The following is a 23,021-nucleotide window of genomic DNA, read 5'->3' as shown; positions in this document are numbered from 1 at the left end:
GCGTACGCAGGACTCCTCGCCATTAAATTTCCAAACTGGTAGCTGTGTTTACCGGTCATTGGACGATTGGTACACACGCAGAAAAACTAGGCTTACCATTTAATCCTCATAGCAGAAGATGTGGGGATCTTTCAGAGAAAGAAACTGTTGAGCACTTTCTCTGTAAAAGTGCGGATTTAGCAGTTAGACGATTAAGATCTTTCTTCGGCTGTCTGGGGAAGTGCTCCAACCTAAATCCCAGCAATCTGCTTCGTTCCATCAACAAATCTGGTTGGCTGTAGATATCTGTCCCTTGGAGGTCTCGAAGTGGTATCAAAACGGCGCTTTAGTGCTAATTTGGGAGTGCCAGACTGGTACTTCTACCAGTTCGCTTACCTACCTACCCGGATTTCAAAAATAATGCTTTCATAAAAAGGCTTTAAGATTGAGCAGATATAAAATCTCGGCATGGAGCATAACTTCGTCAATTTTGCTCCGATCGACTTGAAAACTTTCACAATATTCTTGAAAATAACAAAAATAAGTTTTTATACCTTAACCTCCTTGAAATTAAGGAAATGGTCCCACGAGATGTGAATTAAGTACATCATTGAGTAGTTAACGTTGAATTCAAAACTTTAAGAGGAAACTTGGGTTAAAATGTAAAGAGAGAACATATAAAAAAATCTTTACGACTTGACCAAATTAAATTTAAAGTCGAGGCCTAACCAATACCCAAAGGTCGGATCAATTCCGCCTATAAATAAGCCTATCCAAATAATAACTAATTGAAATCAAATAATTAATATTAATTAGAAAGGTCCCTAGTTATTAATAAGAATGGTCCCAAATTAGCTTAAACCAAATTGCAGCAGGAGGATGGTTCCATGTGTAGAAGTCCACGCAAGTGGGGAAAGTTACTGATCGCCATTCACATGGGAATGGCCAGGACGATTCTTCTGCATATGGTTCAAGCAGCTCACAACGGCCGGGATTAGCCCACGTATCCTCTGGGTAGCTTCCGAACATCCGTTCGGGAGTGAGCTAACGTGAGAAGGCGAAACATTCCAGCATAGCTGGTTGTGCGTTGGGTTTGGGACCCGCCACTTAAAAATCGCCCCCAATGAAAAGTGTAAAAAAGCCTCGGATGAGACCTCCCTATACTGATGACGACCCCTGCAAACGAACTAAGGATTATGATTTGAGGGCATGCACCTGGAATGTCCGGTCCCTTAATGGGGAAGGTGCCTCTGCCCGGCTGGTTGATGTCCTCGTGAGAGTAAAGGCTGACATCACTGCCATCCAAGAGATGCGATGGACGGGGCAAGGTAAGAAAACCATAGGACCTTGCGACGTCTACTACAGCTGCCATGTAAAGGAGCGCAAATTCGGTGTCGGATTTGTTGTGGGAGAGAGACTTCGTCGCCAAGTACTGTCGTTCACTCCGGTGGACGAGCGTCTCGCAACAATCCGCATCAAAGCCCGTTTTTTCAACATATCGCTAATTTGCGCCCACGCCCCGACGGAAGAGAAGGACGATGCGACCAAAGATTCCTTCTATGAGCGCCTGGAACGTTCCTATGAGCGCTGCCCCCGCCACGACATAAAAGTCGTGCTTGGCGACTTCAACGCCAGGGTGGGCAAGGAGGGAATTTTTGGTCCCACAGTCGGAAAATTCAGCCTGCACAACGAAACATCCGGTAACGGACAGAGGCTGATCGACTTCGCCGGGGCCCGAAACATGGTAGTCTGCAGCACCAGATTCCAGCATAAAAAGATACACCAAGCTACCTGGCTGTCTCCTGATCGAAAAACGCGAAACCAGATCGATCATGTTGTGATAGATGGAAGACACGCTTCTAGTGTATTAGATGTACGCACGATCCGAGGACCCAACATCGACTCGGATCATTACCTTGTTGCAGCCAAGCTGCGCACCCGCCTCTGTGCAGCAAAAAACGTACATCTACCTACGCAAAGAATGTTCGACATCGAAAAGCTGCAATCACAACAGACAGCCAGAAGATTCGCCACTCGACTCTCACTCCTGCTCTCCGAAAGCACTGCCCAACAAATCGGCATGCGCGAGCAATGGAGCAACATTTCTCGTTCCCTACGTACCGCCGCCGAAGAAGAAATCGGATTCCGGCGAGCCCGAAAAAACAATTGGTACGACGAGGAATGTCATGCTGCCGCAGAAAGAAAAGATGCCGCTTATAGAGCCACGCTGCGATCGGGCGCAACGCGAGCCATGTGGGATCGCTACAGAGAGCTGAAAAAGGAAGAGAGACGTATTATCCGAAAGAAGAAACGAGAGGCCGAAATACGTGAGTGCGAAGAGCTTGAGATGCTGGCCAACAGGAACAACGCCCGAAAATTCTACCAGAAAGTTCGGCGGCTTACAGAAGGTTTCAAGACCGGGGCGTTTTCCTGTAAGAACAAAGACGGCGAACTGGTGACTGACGTACAGAGCAATCTTAGATTATGGAGGGAACACTTCTCGAACCTATTAAACAGTGACAACTGCGCATGTCACCGAGAAAGTGAAGATCCCGATACCCCAATCGTTGACGACGGAATTGTCGTTCCGCTACCCGACCATGACGAGGTGAGAATAGCAATATCACGGCTAAAGAACAACAAAGCCGCGGGCGCCGACGGACTACCGGCTGAGCTATTCAAACATGGCGGCGAGGAGCTGGTAAGGTGCATGCATCAGCTCCTATGCATAATATGGTCGGATGAAAGCATGCCTGCCGATTGGAATTTAAGTGTGCTCTGCCCAATCCATAAGAAGGGTGATCCTGCAATTTGTGCCAATTACCGCGGGATTAGTCTTCTAAATATCGCCTATAAGGTTCTAGCGAGCGTATTGTGTGAAAGGCTGAAGCCCACCGTCAACCAACTGATTGGACCTTATCAGTGTGGCTTCAGACCTGGAAAGTCCACCATCGACCAAATATTCTCAATACGCCAAATCTTGGAAAAGACCCATGAAAGGAGAATCGACACACACCATCTTTTCGTCGACTTCAAAGCTGCATTCGACAGTACGGAAAGGAGTTACCTGTATGCCGCGATGTCTGAATTTGGTATCCCCGCAAAACTAATACGGCTATGCAAGATGACGTTGCTCAACACCAGCAGCGCCGTCAGAATTGGGAAGGACCTCTCCGAGCCGTTTGATACCAAACGAGGTTTCAGACAGGGTGACTCGCTGTCGTGTGACTTCTTTAACCTGATGTTGGAGAGCATTGTACGAGCCGCAGAACTTAATCGCTCAGGCACAATATTTTATAAGAGCGTACAATTATTGGCGTATGCCGATGATATTGACATCATTGGCATTAACAACCGCGCTGTTAGTTCTGCCTTCTCCAAACTGGATAAAGAGGCAAAGCGAATGGGTCTGGTGGTGAACGAGGACAAAACGAAGTACCTCCTGTCTTCAAACAAACAGTCGGCGCACTCGCGTATCGGCACCCACGTCACTGTTGACAGTTATAATTTTGAGGTTGTAAAGGACTTCGTCTATTTAGGAACCAGCATTAACACCGATAACAATGTCAGCCTTGAAATCCAACGTAGAATCTCTCTTGCCAACAAGTGCTACTTTGGACTAAGTAGGCAACTGAGCAGTAAAGTCCTCTCTCGACGAACAAAACTAACACTCTACAAGACTCTCATCATGCCCGTCCTAACGTATGGCGCAGAAGCTTGGACGATGACAACATCCGATGAAGCGACGCTTGGAGTGTTCGAGAGAAAGATTCTGCGTAAGATTTTTGGACCTTTGCACGTTGGCAACGGCGAATATCGCAGACGATGGAACGATGAGCTGTATGAGCTTTACGACGACATAGACATAGCGCAGCGAATAAAGATCCAGCGGCTACGTTGGCTGGGTCATGTCGTCCGAATGGATACAAACGCTCCGGCTTTGAAAGTATTCGATGCGGTACCAGCTGGTGGTAGCAGAGGAAGAGGGCGGCCTCCTCTGCGTTGGAAAGATCAGGTGGAGAAGGACTTGGCTTCACTTGGTGTGTCCAACTGGCGCCGGTTAGCACGAGAAAGAAACGACTGGCGCGCTTTGTTAAACTCGGCCAAAATCGCGTAAGCGGTTATAGCGCCAATTAAGAAGAAGAAGAAGAAATTGCAGCCGAAACAAAACTGTGATAACCTTTTTTCTCATAGACTCTATTTTGATGTCCGCTACACAAGTAGCAATTAATGTTCGTCAATGTGTGCTTTATTTGCATAGGTATTGAATTGTATATTTGTACATTATTTAGGTAGGGAAAACTCCACCCAAGGATCGTACGTTAATCTACATTGAGCACAGCCAGGTGAACATAACCATCTACATAGTATCAGCCAGTGCATCTGTGTTTGGTATCATAGTGGCCTGCGTCTTCTTGGCTTTCAATATAAAGTATCGAAATCAAAGGTAAGTTCAAATTCAAACATTTATGTTCTTATATACATATATTTATGTATGTATATTAAGATGCCTCACTATAAAAGCTACGGTTTTCGACGGGAATTATAATATTTATTTGTTAAAGCCAAATATTTCGGAAAATTATTAAGATTTACGTAAGCTGAACCAGTTTGAAAATATTTTAAAAACCAAGTTTTTATGAATAAAATTAGTTTTTAAAAATAGTTTTTTTTTTTCAAGTAAAAGAAGAGTTTAATCTTAAAAGCTGCATCCAAATGTTTAAAAATTGTATCAACGAAATCAAAATATCAAAATATTATTACTGTTTACGCTAAAGCCATTATTGAGCCTTTATAAGGTCCTAAAAAAGAGTGCATATATACCATAAAATTGTAAAAAGTATGAAGTCTGTTCGAAACGTACTCTTACTTTTTTACTTATACTTATGTGGCCTGATCAAGGATCACAACCCGTTACCGGAATAAGGTCGAAACGTATGTTACTCTAAGATACACAAGTTTGTTTTCTTGACCTCCTTTATATTCTATTAATTTGCAATCAGATAAATGATTTTCAACGAATAACTACAAAGCAAGGCGCCAAAATAGAAACAGTGTTGTCGGCCATATATACTTATAGTAATTAAATTTATAAGTTATTCTTTTGTTTTCAAATAAGGGAGTCGATTTGTGAAGTGGGAGCGTTAGAGCTGCTTACTAATCTTTAATGGTTGAATCGTGCATCTGTACTGTTGATCACTTTATGATTATTTACGTCTATTTTTGTTTATGTTTATTATTGCAGATATATAAAAATGTCAAGTCCACATCTTAACAATCTCATAATAATTGGATGCATGCTCACCTATATGAGCGTAATTTTTTTGGGCTTAGACACCACATTGAGTAGTGTAGCAGCATTTCCCTTCATATGCACAGCACGAGCCTGGATACTTATGGCAGGATTCAGCCTGGCATTTGGTGCGATGTTTTCAAAAACTTGGCGCGTACATTCCATATTTACCGATCTGAAGTTAAATAAAAAAGTAATAAAGGACTATCAGCTGTTTATGGTTGTGGGTATTTTATTGGTAATTGATGTTGCTATTATAACGACGTGGCAAGTGGCCGATCCATTCTATCGCGATACCAAACAATTAGAGCCAAGGGTAATAAGCAATACGAGCATTTGGTATTGGCCATAATTACAGAGATATACTTACATATGTGTGCGTGTAAATATAGCTAAAGATAATATTTATAAGTTCTAAAATGTGCATATTAATATGGAATATGGTTTTTACTAAATTTAGAGTAAACTTTGACTAAATAAGTAATTATGCGCCAATGCATTATTATATGTATATTTACCGACATAAGAAAATAATGCTTTTATTCTTTACTTCGAAAATGCTTGTCCTCACAAATTTAGCATCATGAGTCAATGGATGATGTATTGGTTATACCAGAAAATGAATACTGCCAATCAGAGCATATGACGATATTTGTTAGCATAATATATGCCTATAAGGGCCTATTATTGGTAAGATTTCTTCTACGACGATTTTATTTTAATTTAATGATACTCGTATTTGAAATAGCAAATAACTTTTATTATGGTTTTTAAGGTTTTTGGTGCTTTCCTTGCTTGGGAGACGCGTCATGTCTCAATTCCCGCCTTAAATGATTCAAAACATATTGGATTTTCTGTTTACAACGTCTTCATCACGTGCATCGCCGGCGCCGCCATTTCGTTGGTTCTCTCCGACCGCAAGGATTTAGTTTTTGTCTTACTCTCATTTTTTATAATTTTTTGTACGACAGCAACTTTATGTTTGGTGTTCGTACCGAAAGTAAGACTGGTAGTAAGGAAGTTTTGTAGTTTTTGTAGCTGTTTTTATGTACAAATTTTAGATTTAAATAATATATAAAAAAATTATGAATAGCCTGAGGAAAATATGTGCTATACACATGTAGATTTGTAAAAAAAATCTTGACTGTGATAAAAATATTTCTAAAATGGTTTTTCGGGCTGTGAACTTTTTTTCATAAGTCTTTCATTGTCCCATGGTCACAGACCTAATATCGATCTAAACTAGAAAGGAATAACAATTTAAAATATACTTAAGTTAATTTTTTAGCTTATGAACTTCTGTAGCTTTTTTTGTGCTTTCGCACTTACGCGACCGCCATCTACTGGGTGGAGTGGTGGGACCTCAGTGGGACTCTCTTCCTCTTCTTGGGAGACTCCCTTCCTGGAACTACTTTCTGTATTACATCGGGAGAGCCCAGAATGGCGTACATGAAGTGGACCAGTTCTATTCATAGACGTCCGGGTCCACCATATTTGTAGCCAGCTTGATGCTATAGGCTCGTCTTCCTATGTCTCTATCTGTGCCGCGTTTGCGTGTATTGGCCACAATTGGTTCCTGCGTCCAGTGTCCTCTCCTTTTGATAAGAACTTCTGTAGTTGAGTATATTTGTGCGTGACTGCCATTCGGTTAGTCCCGGGTTCAATACCCTACCTAGATATGAAGCTTAAAAAGATAGAAAAGTTCTAACCAATATCGGTCGGCTCTTGGCAGACAATGGCAAAACTCCTAGCACATTTCTGCCATGAACAAGCTTCTCATGCCGTTTGGATACTTCATAGAACTGTAGGCTCCTTCATTTGTTGAACAACGTCAAGACGCACACTCACAATGGTAAAAGTTCGGCTAAACACCTAGCCATTTTCGATTTTGATCAGCGATCAAGTTTTCGAATTTGGTCATCAACGGATCCGGAAATAGTTTTACTATGGCTAAGTAATTATATTCAAAAACTTTAAATCAGTGCATTACTGGAGTTATTCTTATTATTTTTTAAGAGTTTTTTGGGCTCTTGATATTCTTACTATGCAGTTAGATCATTTGTATGTGAGCTATAGTAAAATTGGTATGCCAACAATAGTGGAAATTGATTTTTTCTCTTGGATACAAGAACTCCTATTTTAGATCTCGGTGTAAACATTGCTTAATATTTTTGGTGTATAGCACTTATTTTCATCAATTTATATGTGTGTTGTTTCAAATTCGTTTCGTCGACTGAATTCTCGCTTAACATTATTCTATCGCTTTTGCTTCATGTGTTGATTACTATTATTTGCCTAGTTACAACAATTTCAAAACTTTCAATCTTTATATCCGCAAACAACCCGTTGTATATGCACTGTTACGATTAAAAAAAATTCTAATTTATTTTGCTTTTCGCTTGGCTATATAGTTGGTTGAACTGAAGCGTAATCCACAAGGTGTCGTTGATAAGCGTGTGCGCGCTACTTTGCGTCCAATGTCAAAGAATCGACGAGATTCCTCCGTCTGTGAGTTGGAACAACGTCTGCGTGATGTGAAAAATACAAATTGTCGTTTCCGAAAAATTCTTATGGAGAAAGAAAATGAGCTGCAAGCTCTTATACGAAGACTCGGCCCAGAAGCGCGTAAGTGGATTGACGGCGTCACATGCACGGGTAGTAGCGGCGGTGACACTGAACCCATTCTGAACGAAACAGCTCGATTGTCGGCCCCACCAGTGCGTCGAGAAATGCCCAGTACAACAGGTAACTATTATTTAGTAATTAATATTGGAATGAATTGAGAATAATTGTAACTTACATACCTATATATCTGGCCCGAACAACTTAAGTCGATTTGGCACTAAACACTAAATAGCTGAGTTCAATAGTTAAAACACGCAAGCTTTAGCCATTACATTTTTTTTATACAAATATTAAATATTTATGTGAAAGTTAATGAATTACTAATCTAAAAGCAAACCCTGACTTTAGTCAGAAAAACTGTTTTGTCAACCAGCCCACATACTTATAGTTAGAATCAAAAATTTGTACTCGGTACCTACTTGTAAAGGGTGTTTCGAAAGAGACGCCTAGTGAATAATTCTATACGGTATTTTTTTATGTTATCTTTAACATTTGCTCATTTCTAATACTATCCATTTCTATGCCAACGTCTGGCTGGTATGTCCAATTACATAATTCACACTTCGAAAATGCGGCCGCCGTAGTCGAACGGTTGGTGCGTAATTACCATTCGGAAGTGCGTAGGTTCGAATATCCGTGCATGAAACACCGAAATGATATATTAGAAAACGTTTTTTCTAATAGTAGTCGCCCTTCGTTAGGCAATGACAAAACTTCCGACTGCATTTCTGCCATGAAAAGGCTTCTCATAAAAAAACCATCTGCCGTTCAGAGTCGGTCCCTCCATTTGTGGAACGACATCAAGACGCACGCCACAAATAGGACTATGAGCTCGGTTAAGCACCCAAAAAGGATGTTAGCACCAATTATATATATGTACATATATATACAGCTGTTGACAGCTAATTAGAAACGACACTTATTTCAAAATAAATTTTCCATTTTCTTTTTAAACACGTATTTTCATAACTTTTTGCCAATTTTATTTAAACATATGATAAACTTAAAAACTAGTGGAAAACAATTTAATCGCAATTCTTTATTAAATATATGTATATACAATATATTTTTTTAAAGCATGTGAAATGCACGATTTGGATAGGGCAACTAATTAGAAACAGTAATGTATTATCAGATCTACATAAAGATTATGTTAGTATTTGGTTCCATAACCCTTTTGCTTCAACACTGCCTCACATCGATTGCGCATTGATGTAATGAGATCTGCCAGCGCGCCACAGGTATTGCTTGCCATGCCGTTTTTACTTCGGCAAAAAGGACATCCATATTTGGGATTCCGGACTGGATGATGGCCATTCCAAAACATTGATGAAATTTTCGTCGAAAAACTGTTTCGTCAACTTTGCCGTGTGCTTTGGATCATTATCCTCTTGAAACTTCCATATAACAAGCAAATTTTCCTCAGCCCACGGCAACATTACATTTTTTAGTATATCGACGTATTTCTCCTTATTTAAAATTCCATCAATCCTATGGATTGGGCCAACACCATTCCACCAGAAACATCCCCACACCATGATTGCTTCTCCACAATGCTTCACTACCCGTGAAACGTAGCGAGGATTGAATTCTTGGTTAATTGGCCGTCGAACATACCTTTTACCATCTGAGCCTATGCGATTTATCTTGGTTTCATCTTTTTTGGGTCTCTTTTGGAGATGATTGCTATCTTGCGGTCAATTTCTGCTGAAGTTTTCCGGGGCCTTTTCTTACGTGGAACATTGTCAACAGTCTTAAAAAGTTGGATATGCTTTAAGGCGTTAAAAACCATTTTTTTTTTTAGCATTTGACTTGTTTAGAAATTTCACTGTACGACTTTGCAGCTTTACGAAGGTCAAAAATGGAGCTGCGCAGGGCAGGTGTACATCTGCTGCTTTTTCCCATTACACATCTTGAAGACGAATATTTTAGTTGCTTTTAAACAACCAATTTAAAATATATACACACCAAAAAGTCGATTATAATATATTACTATTAAAATAACGCAACTTGCCGAATATGCTTCCATTGAACAACTGTTTCTAATTACTCGTCTCAGTTTATTTACCTTGAACTAAGTAACCCATGCACTGCGTTGGATAATATTAACGGTACTTCAATTTCACAACTACAAAACTAGGCGCATTGGGTAGTAAATAGAGTAACAAAAGCAATGCAAATGATTTTAATAGAAAAAATAACGGTAAATTTAAACAGTTTAATATTATGCTCATCAAGCGTTTATCAAAAGGAAGCGTTTCTAATTAGTTGACAACAGCTGTATATTACGAATATTTACCTATAGATTGCATTCGATATTTACTTGTCTATTAAACTATTATGAATCACTAATATTTATTTGTGTTGACAGAAGTAACCGAGCTGACATCGGTGGACAGTGTGACTTCTACGCATGTGGAAATGGATTGTTCTATGGTATCAGTACAATCTACTACAATCGCCCCATCATTACCACCGTAAGTATTTGTTTACGAGAAGACTCTTTGTGGAGCAAATTCTCATGAGACGTTTATTTAGCAAAAAAAAGTCCATGAAGTCGTTAACACAAATGCAGGATGGTGTGATTCAATCTGTCGGCTCCGTCGCCGGATCCCATTCACATCAGAAGCAATCACAAATTCAGTCAATTCAGCCAATTCAACAACAACTACAACAACAACTGCAACAACAACAACCACCATTACAGGCAGTAAAACATGACGATCTCACTTATCGACGACCGGTAGAGAAACGAAACTCTGTTTCGGCTCAAACCGATCCCATTCCGCCTATAAAAAGATCTGAGTGCAATAACATAAAAAGAAGTGATGAATCACAGCTTCGGGAGCGTCGACAATCGGTAGCATCTAAGGTAAGAAAATATTTAACATTAAGTGTGGGGTAGATTATTATGTAATTGTACCAATTCATAGTTACATGGAAAAGTAGCCAAAGTTCACATGAATACATCCCGCATAACGACAATTTTCAAAACTACGTCAAGCGCATTATTTCGTAAACACAATAATTAAAACTGTTCAAAATTCAAGGCGAATCTATTAAGGGTGGTGTTGGTAAATCAGCTGATTTGTTTTTTTTCTTTCGCTGTGTCCATGTAGCTGTCAGCACAGAATAAAACAAAGCGAACTAATTTTTTGTTTTCTACTTCGCCAATACCTTGACGTGACAATCAAACGTATAAAACATTGTTGTTGGTCTAGTGCCACCATCTTCAATAAATGCGCCTTGTTAAAATTTGTATAAGAGAGGATCTTAAAAGGAAAAATTTGTTCACATTTAATTTTGAGAAAACATTTTCAAAAATAATGAAGAAACGTAGAAAAAACTTCAATTGCCGTCCGTCGGCGTCCCTCTATGTAACTCATGCATAGAATATAATAACTCATATTAAATGATATATTTTTGAATTTCCAATAAACGCGGCCGCCGTAGCCGAATGGGTTGATGCGTGGTAATCATTCGTAAGTGCTCGGATTCGAAATCCACTGCGGGTAGAAAAAGCCGAAATTATAGAAAATATTTTTTCTAATAGCGATCGCCCTCGGTGGGTAATGGTAAACCTCCGAGTGTATTTCTGCCATGAAAGAAGCTCTTCATTAAAAACCATTTGCCTTTCTGAGGCGGCGTAAACTGTAGGTCCCTCCATTTGTGGAATAACATCAAGACGCACGCCACAAATCGAAGGAGCAGCTCGGCCTAACAATCAACAAGGAATGGAAGCGCCAAGGCATTTGTTACCCAATTTTATATAATTTTTCCAAATAATTTGAGAGTTATAAATATTGTCCTTATATGACTTCAGTCCCGCCCGAACTTAAGATACTTCTTTAGAAATATTTATGAAAGGGTCTATTTTCATAATTTTATATATATTTAATAGATTTAATAAATAAAGGAGAGGACAGTGGATTTTGACCAATTTCACTTTGATATGAAATTTTTTATGTTTAAATTTAAGTATGAGTTCTTGGCTCAAAAAAATTTTTGTTCTGTTACAGCACTACGATAGTGGTAGTCAGACCATAACGGCAAATGCAAAGTATTCCCACAATCATAAAAATTCGTCAACAAACATTTCGAATTCAAATACAGATTTGAACGGTACTTGTCCACATGGTCCGTATCCGAAAAGCAATAACATCATTAAGAGTAAGTAAATGAGTAGTTTCCTAATATTTACATGATATTTTAAAATCACTTTTTTTTTAAGCTCCGACAGCATCAGAAAATCGCCGTGGAACCAATGCGCTAAAATCCAACTTTGTAGTCTCTCAAAGCGATTTATGGGACACTCATACACTGTCACATGCCAAGCAGCATTCGCGTCAGTCACCACGTAACTACGCGAGTCCCCAACGTTGCTCGGAACACAGCCATATCATACCTTATGACCAGACTACATCGCCCATACAGCGTTCCGTGTCGGAAAAGAATCGTAATAAACATCGCCATAAACCGCAGAAGGGTACAGTATGCCAAAGCGAGACTGATAGCGAGCGAGAGCGTGAACCAACGCCCCCAACCACTCAGTGCATTCAGCAGCGTAAACTCAACAAGATGAATATACAACATGCTGCTCATCATCATTCCTCGCCTAATGTGGCCCCTGAGAAGCAACGTAAGCACCGAAATAAAGTGGAATCGTCGATATATGGTGCCAGTTCCGAGACGGAATTATTGGATGGCGAAACGGCAATATTGCCCATATTCCGGAAGTTACTAACTGAAAAGAGTCCTAACTATCGTGGTCGCAATGTTGTGGGCCAGAGCTGCCCGAACATATCCATCAAATGCGATATTGTGGAATATCTTTAAAACGACGGGACGAATGGGTTAATCAATGCCACCAAATTGTCGCGAATAGTGATCTGTATAAGTCGTTTTAAATGTAATTTAACTCGGCCATACAGGAGCAAAAATGGTTTGACGAAAAACTAATACGTTTTAAAAACTAAAAATATTTTGAATCTGCCTACTCACATACGACGATTGTACTAATATATGCGACATAATTATCTAATAAATAAAATTACATTTAACTTCGCTTTTTTTCTTGCTTGGGTTGTTTTCAAAATTGTATATAAGTAATACATATGTACATATGTTCGTGCGTATGCCTAAAATAAGGATTTTAATAGTCGTGCACAAATTTTGAACTATTAAAGTAGTCGATTAATTTTTATTTTCTTCTTCACCGTGGCATAGATCTTTGTCCAGGTGCTTGTTGTAGCAGTTCAATCATCGTCAGTCTCATCTAACAGTATGCCCAGGAAACTTACTGTCTCGACCGGGCTGGACGAGAGGGAAAGGAGTCTAGATGAGTAGGTTTAAGGGAACACGTGAATAGGTGGTTCGTGTCGTGAGGGGTATGTACCTTCGAATGCCCGACACACGTTAGGTACAGCTGCCAGCAAAATGTAGTCCGTATTTACATCGTTTGAATTTGTTTGATGAGGCGTTCCATGAGAAATAACTTTGCATCTCTCATTGCAAATGAATCACTTGCGTATATCTCGAAGAAGCTTGTCAACGGTATTGCTGGTGATGTTTCAGCTCTCCGTGATGCTTTTGCTGCCGTAAAATATATTCGTTGTCCGTTTTCATGGGCACAACTAAATGGATCACAGAGGATGGAATTCGTGTATAGGAAATGAAAATATGCTCCAAACCGCCTCATTGTTACTGACAAGCCCTCCCATCTGGTGGAGATGCCATTCCACTTCCTTTTGTAACATACTTGTAGACATGCTTTATGAATGTCACAAAATTGCAGTGCTCAACATTCCAAAATTGACCCTTTATTTAACTTTTAAGGTATCGTTCTGCCGTTATGCCCTGCAGAGCGAAGACGATATAGGGGGTAACCATCATTACCTGCAACTGTGTCACCCAGCAAAGCACGCAGATAACTGCTGGAATATTTGTTTTCCACCACGCACTGTGATTGCTGGTTGTGATTGCCGCACGGTCAACGAACCGTGTGCTTCGTCACTATTTTGACCGTTTCGGAATCAGGGATTTCTGACAAATGATAGCGAAAATTTCATACATCCATCCAATCACCAGTAACGCAATTAATTCACAAAATTGTGATCCAAAGTGGTGTTAAACCAGTTGCAGCTTCATCTTCAACATGTACGGCGACATGCTGTTTAGTAGATGGATGTTGGTGCGCAGGTTCGTGATGCGTTGAATTAGCTGCTGACGCTGCACAACCTTGGTGTGGATGTTCGTATCGCTGGCTATTCTGAGCGGCATGGTGCAACCTGAGTTCATACTCATGACAACGTGTGGTGCTAGGATAACCGACTCGAAGGATCAGGTCTTTACCAACAAACAAAAATAGTTGGAATAAATATCACAAAGCGCATCTCTGGTCCCGCTGTCATACAGTTATCACGATATAAGAGTGATAAATGAAGAGCACGTTGCCAGGTGATAAGAAGGGGGCGCCGTATACCGCACCGCTGTGCAATGCTGCTGAGCCCTTCTCCGTTCTTTCCATTCCCACAGGTCGCGCGTTAGCGAACGCGCTTTCCTCAAAGTGATCACAGCTGTTTACACCTGTTCGACTGCTCGTTCTAATTTCTCAGCAGAATCAGACATTTTAGAAAACGAGCGTAACCGCATTAGTCAAGCCGATCCCGGGGATTTCGGATAAAGCAGCTGGTAAATCAACATAAGCGGAATGAAGAGGTGGTCCCCAAAACGCCTGTGTGGTCGACGGGCGTTAGTAGCATTTCGAAATCAAATCGGTAAACAGAAGAGGATAAAGTAAGCGGTCCCTTGCTTTCCAACCTCTATATTTCGCAGCTTCCTCAACCACCAGTAAGAGCAACCAAAATGTATGTAACGATTTGTGATTGAATTTGACAAAGCTGTCGTAGCAAAAATTTTACCAATTTTAATTCGTTTGCTTTTATTTTTTGGAATAATAGTCCCTTAAAAGAGAGCCATACTGAGTTAACAATCACGTCTTATTTAATACACCTTGAGTCTTTCTTACACCTTACTAAGGTCCAAATTATAAACCGCAAGAATTCGATTTGTTTTTTTTTTATATATAATGGCATTGGTGTTATACTAGATATCGTTCTGTAGATTTTGATATCAGATCGTGTTTTGGTGTTTCAACCACACAGTGGGTTTCGAGCACGGCCCCTACCGCATAGCAGTTACGCACCCACCCATTTAGCTGCGGCGGCCATACATTTATAGATAGATACCTGATTTACTAAAATAATTCGAATGATTTTGCTCAATTTAAATGAACACTATCTTTATTAAAAATTTTCATTATTACATACATATACATAAGTACATAAATTCTGGATTATATTCAATTATCGGTAATTCAACTTTTATCTTTTATCATATCACAGTTAACTTATTATAATCCGTTTATTATTTGTTTCTTTTGACAGTGGAAGTACATTGAACTTAAACTCTTAACTTAACTATATACGTAGATATTTCTTAAATTTTCTATATTCGCATATATTAATATTATATATTGTAAACATACTATTGACTTTTGCACCTTTTGTTCACAACATTCCTTAGTCTTGATCATGTGATTTATATGTGTCTGGCCATTAACATCAAAATATTAGTTGTACGTAAGGTTTCATGCACATTTAGGAATGTATTCATAGCGTATAAGTGTAGGTTTGTTAGACAGATTGAATAACCTAATCCAACAATTGCTTGATTTGAAATTATCCCTAATTAATACCATCAGATATTTATACATTTTACATAAAAAACGCTTATTCAACTTACATTAAAATATCTATGCTTTTTCTCCTATGTGCATTTGCACAAGGCTTTATAATTAACAACATACCTACATTATTGTATAATGTATCTATATGAACATGCACATGCACTTTATACATACATACATGTATATACCTATGCTTACTAGAAGTACATATGGATATCATTGTAAATACTATAATTTGTGGTGTAAAACATATTTTCACTTTGCAGGTTTCCCATTTATTACAATTACAGCCACACCAGGTGATTTTTATTTACATTAGAAATGTTTAATAAATAAGTGTACATATCAACACCAAAATTCACCAAAATCCTAACCAAAATTTTTCTCGAAAAAGTATTTTTAACAATTTCCGGCAGCCAATACTAAGATACCCCAGCACACGTTTCCACGACAGTCGTTTCTACGTTACCGGAACGACCCGGATTTATATCCGGCCAAGGACTTTCACTACACCAGTATTCCCGTACATGTATGGGGAATGTTTGTGCTGCTACAACAAAAACATTAAAAATATTGGCAGAGCGTTTGCGAATTTTGATACTATATGTAAAAAAATTTTAATATAGAAAAATGTACCAACAATTAAGAATGATATACTACATACATATCTTTCGTATAAAAAACGTAAACAAATAATAAAAAAGAGCTACAAGCTACCTCAGCAAGTGATTAAGAAGGCGCTGTGACACGCACAACAAATATAATTGAATTTGCAGAAACATATAAAACAAATAGCTGTATGACATCGAAAATGCTTTCTTTTAATTTTTTTGTATTTCATATACCTATCTAGTTAAAATATTTGATGCATTTACGACAATTAATTCTCCAGTACTTAACAATATGGCTATACTCTGATTATTATTAGTTAGCTAACCATAAATTTTGTTTCGTTCATGTTGGCATGTGTCTGCAATAATTCAATAATGAACTCAGTAATAGTAGACTAATAGATACAATACTGGCGCAATAACATTAATATTATGTTGTCATAATAAATCTTTTTTTTTTGTAATATATACCTATATACTTAATTAATTGCATAACCATGATAAATTCTAGTAACTACTATGTAAAATTTATATGTAATAGTATATACATATGTATGCACTTTACCAAAAATAGTTGTGTAGGCATCTTAGTTTGTAGCATGTAACTCAGACATTGAACTTTCAACAGACGGACCCTTGTGATCAACTACGGATGATATATCAAGTTTATTATTGAAAGAGTGCTCGAAATCAGCACTGAGGGGATGAGAACTTTCAGTACCAGAAATCGTTTTAATTAAGGAACTTGATGTGAGCGACTCAAGTTCGTGTGTTTCCGAATTAATGAGCTCGCCGATTGCCGAGCTCGATGGTGTAAGCAATTGCTCGCTGGCAATAACTTGGCTTTGTTTCCTAGAAACGTTTGTAAGTACCAAAATTAATAAATTATTCAGATGTACACGTGTTATGCGGCATGCCTCTGTAAACGCTTACCTTTCATAATACTTATTGCCACTAGTTGACGATCCTTTACTTATTAACGGGTAATTGAACTGCATGAAACCATATTGCGGCCCGGCTGTTTTCAGAAGACTCATTAGAAAAAACGTTCCGAATAACCAACTGACAACCATCACAATAACTAAAAACAAACCGATCTGTATGTACGGCAGTACGTTGGAAGCTAGCATTAAAGCACCAGCAACACCTGTAGTGATTGCGGCCATCGATGTTGGACTCACAATCCGTGATAAGGTAAATTGGCTAGCGGCCCGACGTTCTCTCGTCGGCGACATTCGGTAGTGTATACCGTAGTGTAAACTAAAATCTACCGCTAATCCAATCGCAGTACTCACGGTTATACTTTCCAGCACATTTAGCTTCCACCCGAGTAGTATTAGTATGGATACTGTCGTAAAGATTGTGAGCAAGACAGTTACAACAGCATACAGCGATACCAAAACGTTCAAGGTGACCAAAAGCAAAACAATTAGCGAAGCACTCATTGCCACAGTAATCGCCACTAAGGTATCGTGACTTAGCGTGCCTTGTGTGTCGAAGAATTTAAGTTCGCTCGTAAACCAGCCGCCCTGCATTTCGGGCGGTGCTGAATTAAACTCATCCTTTAGCCACTGCTCAACAGTTTCAACAAATGTTTTCACTTCTTTGTAAGCCGTTGTGTAGACGACATTCGATTCGAATTCGATCACTAAAGCTTTAACTTTTGGTGGGGGCAGCGTACTAATTTGCGAAACATTGTTTGTTGCATCCTCGTGATGGCCATGTGACATATCAATGGTTTGCTTCTCCGCCAAGAATCTTGGCCCAGCAACACCTGGTGTATAATATTGGCGCGGTGTGGCGTAGAGCAAGGACATACTTTCTGGCAAGCAAATGTCGAAAACGTGGGGCTCAAAGGGAAACTTTGATACATCGCAACATGGTGTGCGGTCATTATTGTCCATACCATCTATGCACCTGGAATTGTTCAATTAATATATATTTATAATATCGATATTTTATAATTGATTCAAAACTATTCGTAGTAGGAGTTATTCTATGTATATGCTATTAACTCATAGAACTCACATGCGATCCATTAGTGAAATAAAATTTTCAATGAAACAATTTGACAGCAATAAACCAAAAGTAACTTCATAAAATGGTTGTAGTCTTATTTTTTTGCAAAAATTTAACAGCCAAATTTGTGCAGCCTTCGTAGATATATTAAAAGTATTGTCATAATATAAGTTTCCACGGGAAAATGGATCAGTATAGTCTCCATCATCGACCGCTTGAATGCCCCACACGAAGCGTAGTGGTAATTTAAAATTTTCATAGGCCTTGTAATTATAAAAATAATTAAAGTTACTAATAACAATAACAATAACTTATATTTTATCTGTACATATGTAGGTATAATTGAATCATGCTTACCGACATTGATTTCTCAAACCAGAATTCATTTTTCATTTTGCTATTATAAATTTCGAATGGATGTTTACTTGCGAACAATTGAAAATGGGAGGTCTCTGGCAACTGTAGACCTGGCGCGTATAATACAATAACTGAACTAAATAGTCCTATCGCTCCTACAAAGAGAAATCGTAAAACATTGTAATAAATATGTTTATATTTGATCTGCAATTCTATATTACCGAATGAACAAATCCATATTGTAGCATAATTCATCACAGCCCTTGTAATAACTGATTCAAGAAGGTGACTGGACTTTGTAATTGACTTATTGAACATGAGCAGAAACTTCTGCAAGGGAAGTTTGCTATTGCAGGCCGTACAGGCAGACAAGCGTTCCATTATGCAGACGACTGCAGGTAGCCAAGTTATCATAAGCAAATAATTGGTAATAGCTACAGTTCCAGCAAATACACTGCAAGTTTAAGAAAAAACAACTAATTTTAAAATACTGCTTGACGGCAAGTTATCGTATCCATAGATACATAAGTACATAATATATATTCCAACATACCCAAAGCATTTAATAGCCGTAATGGAACTGGTATAAGACGCAAAGAATGCGGTAGCAGTTGTTAGTGAAGACACAAACATAGACAATGCTGAATGATGAAATGTGGACGCCATTAAGCTCTGCAATGTCTCTGTATGTTCATTTCCACCATCGGCAACTGACGTGGCGGTATGAGACGCGATTGTTGTTTTTGTAGATTTTGTAAAACGTTCTGCTATAACGCATTGCCAAATTTTCACAAATAGAAACGCATTATCAGCTCCTATGCCTTAAATTAAATAGAAGTAATTTAGTAGGTAATCTGTTTTGATATGACATTAAAGAAATGCTACCTATGATTACAACCACAGCAAGCAAATTCATATATGGAAAGAATGCCATCTTGAATACAAGAGTATAGACGAAATAGGCTAAGCCCAACGAAAATATCACTGCCACACAGACCATCAATGTTATAAATAGCGAAGTTGTATACAGAAAAATACAAGTCATAACGAAAACTCCGCCCAACGACACCAACCAAACATCTGTGAGCAAAGACTCGTTAAAAAGCTCGTTTTCGAGTCCCAAATCCATCGACATAACTTGTACAAGTTCATTTTTCAAATCACTGGAAATGAAAACAAAAATAAAATTAAGCTATAAATTTCGTTTATTCATTTTTTGAAAGAATAAATCAAAAGAAAATCGTCGTTCCTCTTCTATATTCTTTTATTGCAAAATGTTCGAATGCTGCGGAAGCTATCTTACCACATACGAGCATAACTATAGAGCAAGAAAATCCCCTTTCATTAGAGCGAATGCGAAAATCGAACAGTGTGATGAGCCGCTCATCAGCAATCATTTTTGGTACCCCCTACAGGTAAATGGGTCACAAGTGAAAAGCAAAATATGGCCCAAAACAAAATTCGGTGTAGAAGAATACAGAGATTTTGTGAGCCGTTTGGAAAAATGCAAGAAGGAATTGTATAAAATGAATTTTCGATGTCCTGTTGTGGATACTAAATTAATAGAACAAATGTTAAGGGATTTAGAAAAGAGCACCTACATGGTTACTTACTCTCCAAATTGTTTTGAGTCACGAAAGGAGTCCCGACGTTTTTTAAGAAATGCACATGAAAAAAGCAATATGAAATATTATGAAACCACTTACGGTACATATTACAACCGCGTTAAAGAATTGGATCGTTTTAAGGATGCTCTATATGCTGTTATTTTCAAACCGGAAAGGAAGGATTGGCACAATGAATTGAATAAATTGTTTTTAACGGGTGTTACTATATATCAAGCTAGCTATGATATCCCTGCTATAGAACAAGCGAAAAAGAAAAAAATGAGGGATGGACCAATAGATCGTTATACTAATAGGCGTTATTGATCAAAACGAATAAATAACATGGCATGTCTGCATTCGCGAGTAGAGGATGCTATGTACTTACGTATCTTCCCATTCATGGAACAACGGCAGGATTTTTGATGTATAAGCCACAGGTACAAATATCATTGCATATTTCAAAAATACGGTTGTGTCCTGATAAAAAATTATGTTAAAAATAAACAAATATATAGAACATTAAATATTGAATGCGCTAAGAAGAAAATTTTTAAATTTATCAACTTTTTTTTATCAAACTTTATATTTAGCAAGTATTGTATTTACTTAATTTCTTAATATAATATATTTATATACTTACATTCATTCGTATGAAGTTGACGTCAGTCAAATAGTGTAAAATATTGAAAACAATGTTGCCGCGTGTGCATTCGGCTGGAGCTGTACACGGGCTGAATTCGCTGCAGTCGTTACTCAACTTCAAATCATGATAGTACTCGAAACACATCACCAATAAATTTTGAAGCATAACGACGTCCTCAGTCTGAAATAAAATCAAAACTTGCACATGTTCTGCCATTAAGTGAGTAACGTAATTCATACATTCAAATCAAAACAGGAACTCTTATTGACTAGCAGCGCAGCATAATTGGGCAATGACCATGGCCGACAACAAGTGTCAGTGAGTTCTTCTCTCTGACAAAATTCTCCATAACTTGGTATAGCAAGAATTTGATTCTGTAATTGACACATTGCTAGCAGTCCATTAAGGTCGAAAAGTGAATCCGTGGCATTAGGTCCAATACGCTCAACAACGAAATGAGAGTAATCCTTAGATGGCGAATCACAAAAATAACCTTCCACATGTGGACCATCTAGACCCCAAGAGGGTGGCATTGGTGCCTGTTTGAGTATGTTCCAGGTACTCTTTTTAGTTTGGACCTTTTTGCGGTGGTAGTCCTCGTCGACGGACGTCGTATTACGCCCATACTCAAAATGTTCGCTTCTATTCGACTGCTCCATGGATGACAAGGAGTCATTCGTAATTTCATAATCACGAAAAACACCACTATCACCATTCCATTGAGTTGGTAAAAGGTCGCTTCCATTATTTTTCCGAGTTGTTATATTGAATCGGTTCTTCAGAAATAAAACTTTTTTACTTAGATGTAATTCTTTATTTTTGTGTTGTTTCGGATTTTTTGGTTTTCTTTGATTCTTGCGCTTATGTGCTCGATTGTGGAGTTGATGCTTGCGCTTCTTATTCATATGGTGATGATTAATGGTATTGTAATGGCGCAAATCATTTGGATCGGTCACAAGGCTGCCAAATGGGCCTGTTTCCTGTAGCAGGTTATTCCAAGCGGTTAGACGCTTTCCTAATACTGTACCCCGCGTTTCAAAGCCCTACAATAAATTTAAATAATACCGAAGTCAATAAATTTTATATGCTTTCAGTCTTGTTTTTGTTGGAGTTTTATATCTACTTTATATGATTCAAGATATACAAAAATCGTTCAAATTCCCTTACAAACGTTACATTTTTCGTTAAATATATATAAGTTAAGTAATAATGGCGCGCATACCAATGTGGGATCACTAAAATCCGGTGCTGTGTTCATGGTCAAGGACACTGTGATGCAAGCTGTACACAAAACGGCTACGGCCAGGACCATTAGATAAGGCCGCCGCACCAAGAAGTTGTAATACCAAAGCATGTGCATAACCACAGTATAAACCTCAGACAAATACAATTTTCACTCACGACTAGTCCATAGGATTCCTTATATTGCATTTACATCCTTTTTTATATATTTATATGTTAATCATATTGTCATTCATAGTTTCATGTAAATTTTTTCTGAACCTTTTTTCTCCAAATATCCCTCTTAGCTTTCCATTTGTTTCTACTAATTATAAGTTTTATATATCACGACCGTTTACACGCACTTATGGCCTCATACACTTTTCAATAAGTTTAGATGTGTATATAACATTTGCAAATTTATATGAAAATACAACAAAAAACAAAACGACTACAGGTATTTACTAAGCAAATAATGCGAGGACAATAAGCACTGCCCATATCCTCTATTCCTTTTTTATTAATAAACAATTTGAAAAAGTGCAACACTGATTTTTTGCCTCTATGTTTTACTATTACACGCTGTCCCCACGAGATAAATATAATAGTTTGTTTTCCATTAATTCTTATATAGAATTCCTAGCAATTGCAATTATAGGGGTATAAATAATAAAATTTCCTTTGTTATTCGTTACGTAGTACTTTTTAAAGCCCATATTCTGTTGTTTAAAACTTTCTTTCGATCTATGCCTTTTCTCCCTAAAGGGTTTATCAGATAAATGAGCAAATAACAGAAAAATCATAATATTAACGACTATTTATTGAAGTATGTGTGGAAGATAAAACTGTTAAATTTTTTTAGATTACCGCGTAAGAAGATATGTATTATGCGTGGTGTTGTTTGCTGTACTTTTCGGCA

At 38.2% G+C, this 23,021-nt stretch overlaps 3 protein-coding genes across 6 annotated transcripts in view; 2 read left to right on the top strand and 1 right to left on the bottom strand.

Moving 5' to 3' along the window:
* Positions 1-12,939, top strand: part of LOC129242976 (gamma-aminobutyric acid type B receptor subunit 2) — a 40,106-nt gene extending 27,167 nt beyond the window's left edge. For 2 of the 3 annotated variants that reach the window (XM_054879977.1, XM_054879969.1), the window contains 9 exons: positions 4,272-4,426; positions 5,225-5,588; positions 5,852-5,962; positions 6,048-6,284; positions 7,684-8,017; positions 10,269-10,374; positions 10,436-10,769; positions 11,917-12,067; positions 12,129-12,939. In XM_054879977.1, coding sequence (XP_054735952.1) covers positions 4,272-4,426; positions 5,225-5,588; positions 5,852-5,962; positions 6,048-6,284; positions 7,684-8,017; positions 10,269-10,374; positions 10,436-10,769; positions 11,917-12,067; positions 12,129-12,733 — 2,397 coding nt within the window. In that variant the 3' untranslated portion in view covers positions 12,734-12,939. The remainder of the gene's footprint in view (positions 1-4,271; positions 4,427-5,224; positions 5,589-5,851; positions 5,963-6,047; positions 6,285-7,683; positions 8,018-10,268; positions 10,375-10,435; positions 10,770-11,916; positions 12,068-12,128) is intronic. The other variant, XM_054879985.1, reaches the window with a different exon arrangement.
* A 2,287-nt stretch (positions 12,940-15,226) lies between these two features.
* Positions 15,227-22,602, bottom strand: LOC129242906 (protein dispatched). 2 transcript variants are annotated; one of them, XM_054879840.1, is made up of 12 exons: positions 22,385-22,602; positions 22,104-22,319; positions 21,121-21,924; positions 20,879-21,061; positions 20,624-20,715; positions 19,517-19,794; positions 19,185-19,452; positions 18,853-19,085; positions 18,632-18,786; positions 18,284-18,537; positions 17,189-18,172; positions 15,227-17,107 (listed from the first exon to the last, which is right to left on the bottom strand). In XM_054879840.1, exons 2-12 carry the CDS (start codon positions 22,239-22,241, stop codon positions 16,843-16,845), a joined length of 3,654 nt encoding a protein of 1,217 aa, XP_054735815.1. In that variant the 5' UTR covers positions 22,242-22,319; positions 22,385-22,602; the 3' UTR covers positions 15,227-16,842. The 2 variants fall into 2 exon arrangements, with proteins under 2 accessions (XP_054735815.1, XP_054735807.1); XM_054879832.1 differs by having other exon boundaries at positions 22,104-22,602.
* On the top strand, positions 19,801-20,769 carry LOC129242973 (uncharacterized). Its single transcript, XM_054879956.1, has one exon. It carries the CDS (start codon positions 19,906-19,908, stop codon positions 20,560-20,562), a length of 657 nt encoding a protein of 218 aa, XP_054735931.1. The 5' UTR covers positions 19,801-19,905; the 3' UTR covers positions 20,563-20,769.
* Positions 22,603-23,021: the final 419 nt, after the last annotated feature.

Source organism: Anastrepha obliqua, chromosome 1, assembly GCF_027943255.1.
Source record: "Anastrepha obliqua isolate idAnaObli1 chromosome 1, idAnaObli1_1.0, whole genome shotgun sequence".
NCBI lineage: Eukaryota > Metazoa > Arthropoda > Insecta > Diptera > Tephritidae > Anastrepha > Anastrepha obliqua.
Note: the sequence above shows the minus strand (reverse complement) of the source record. Positions and strands in the feature narration are given on the sequence as shown.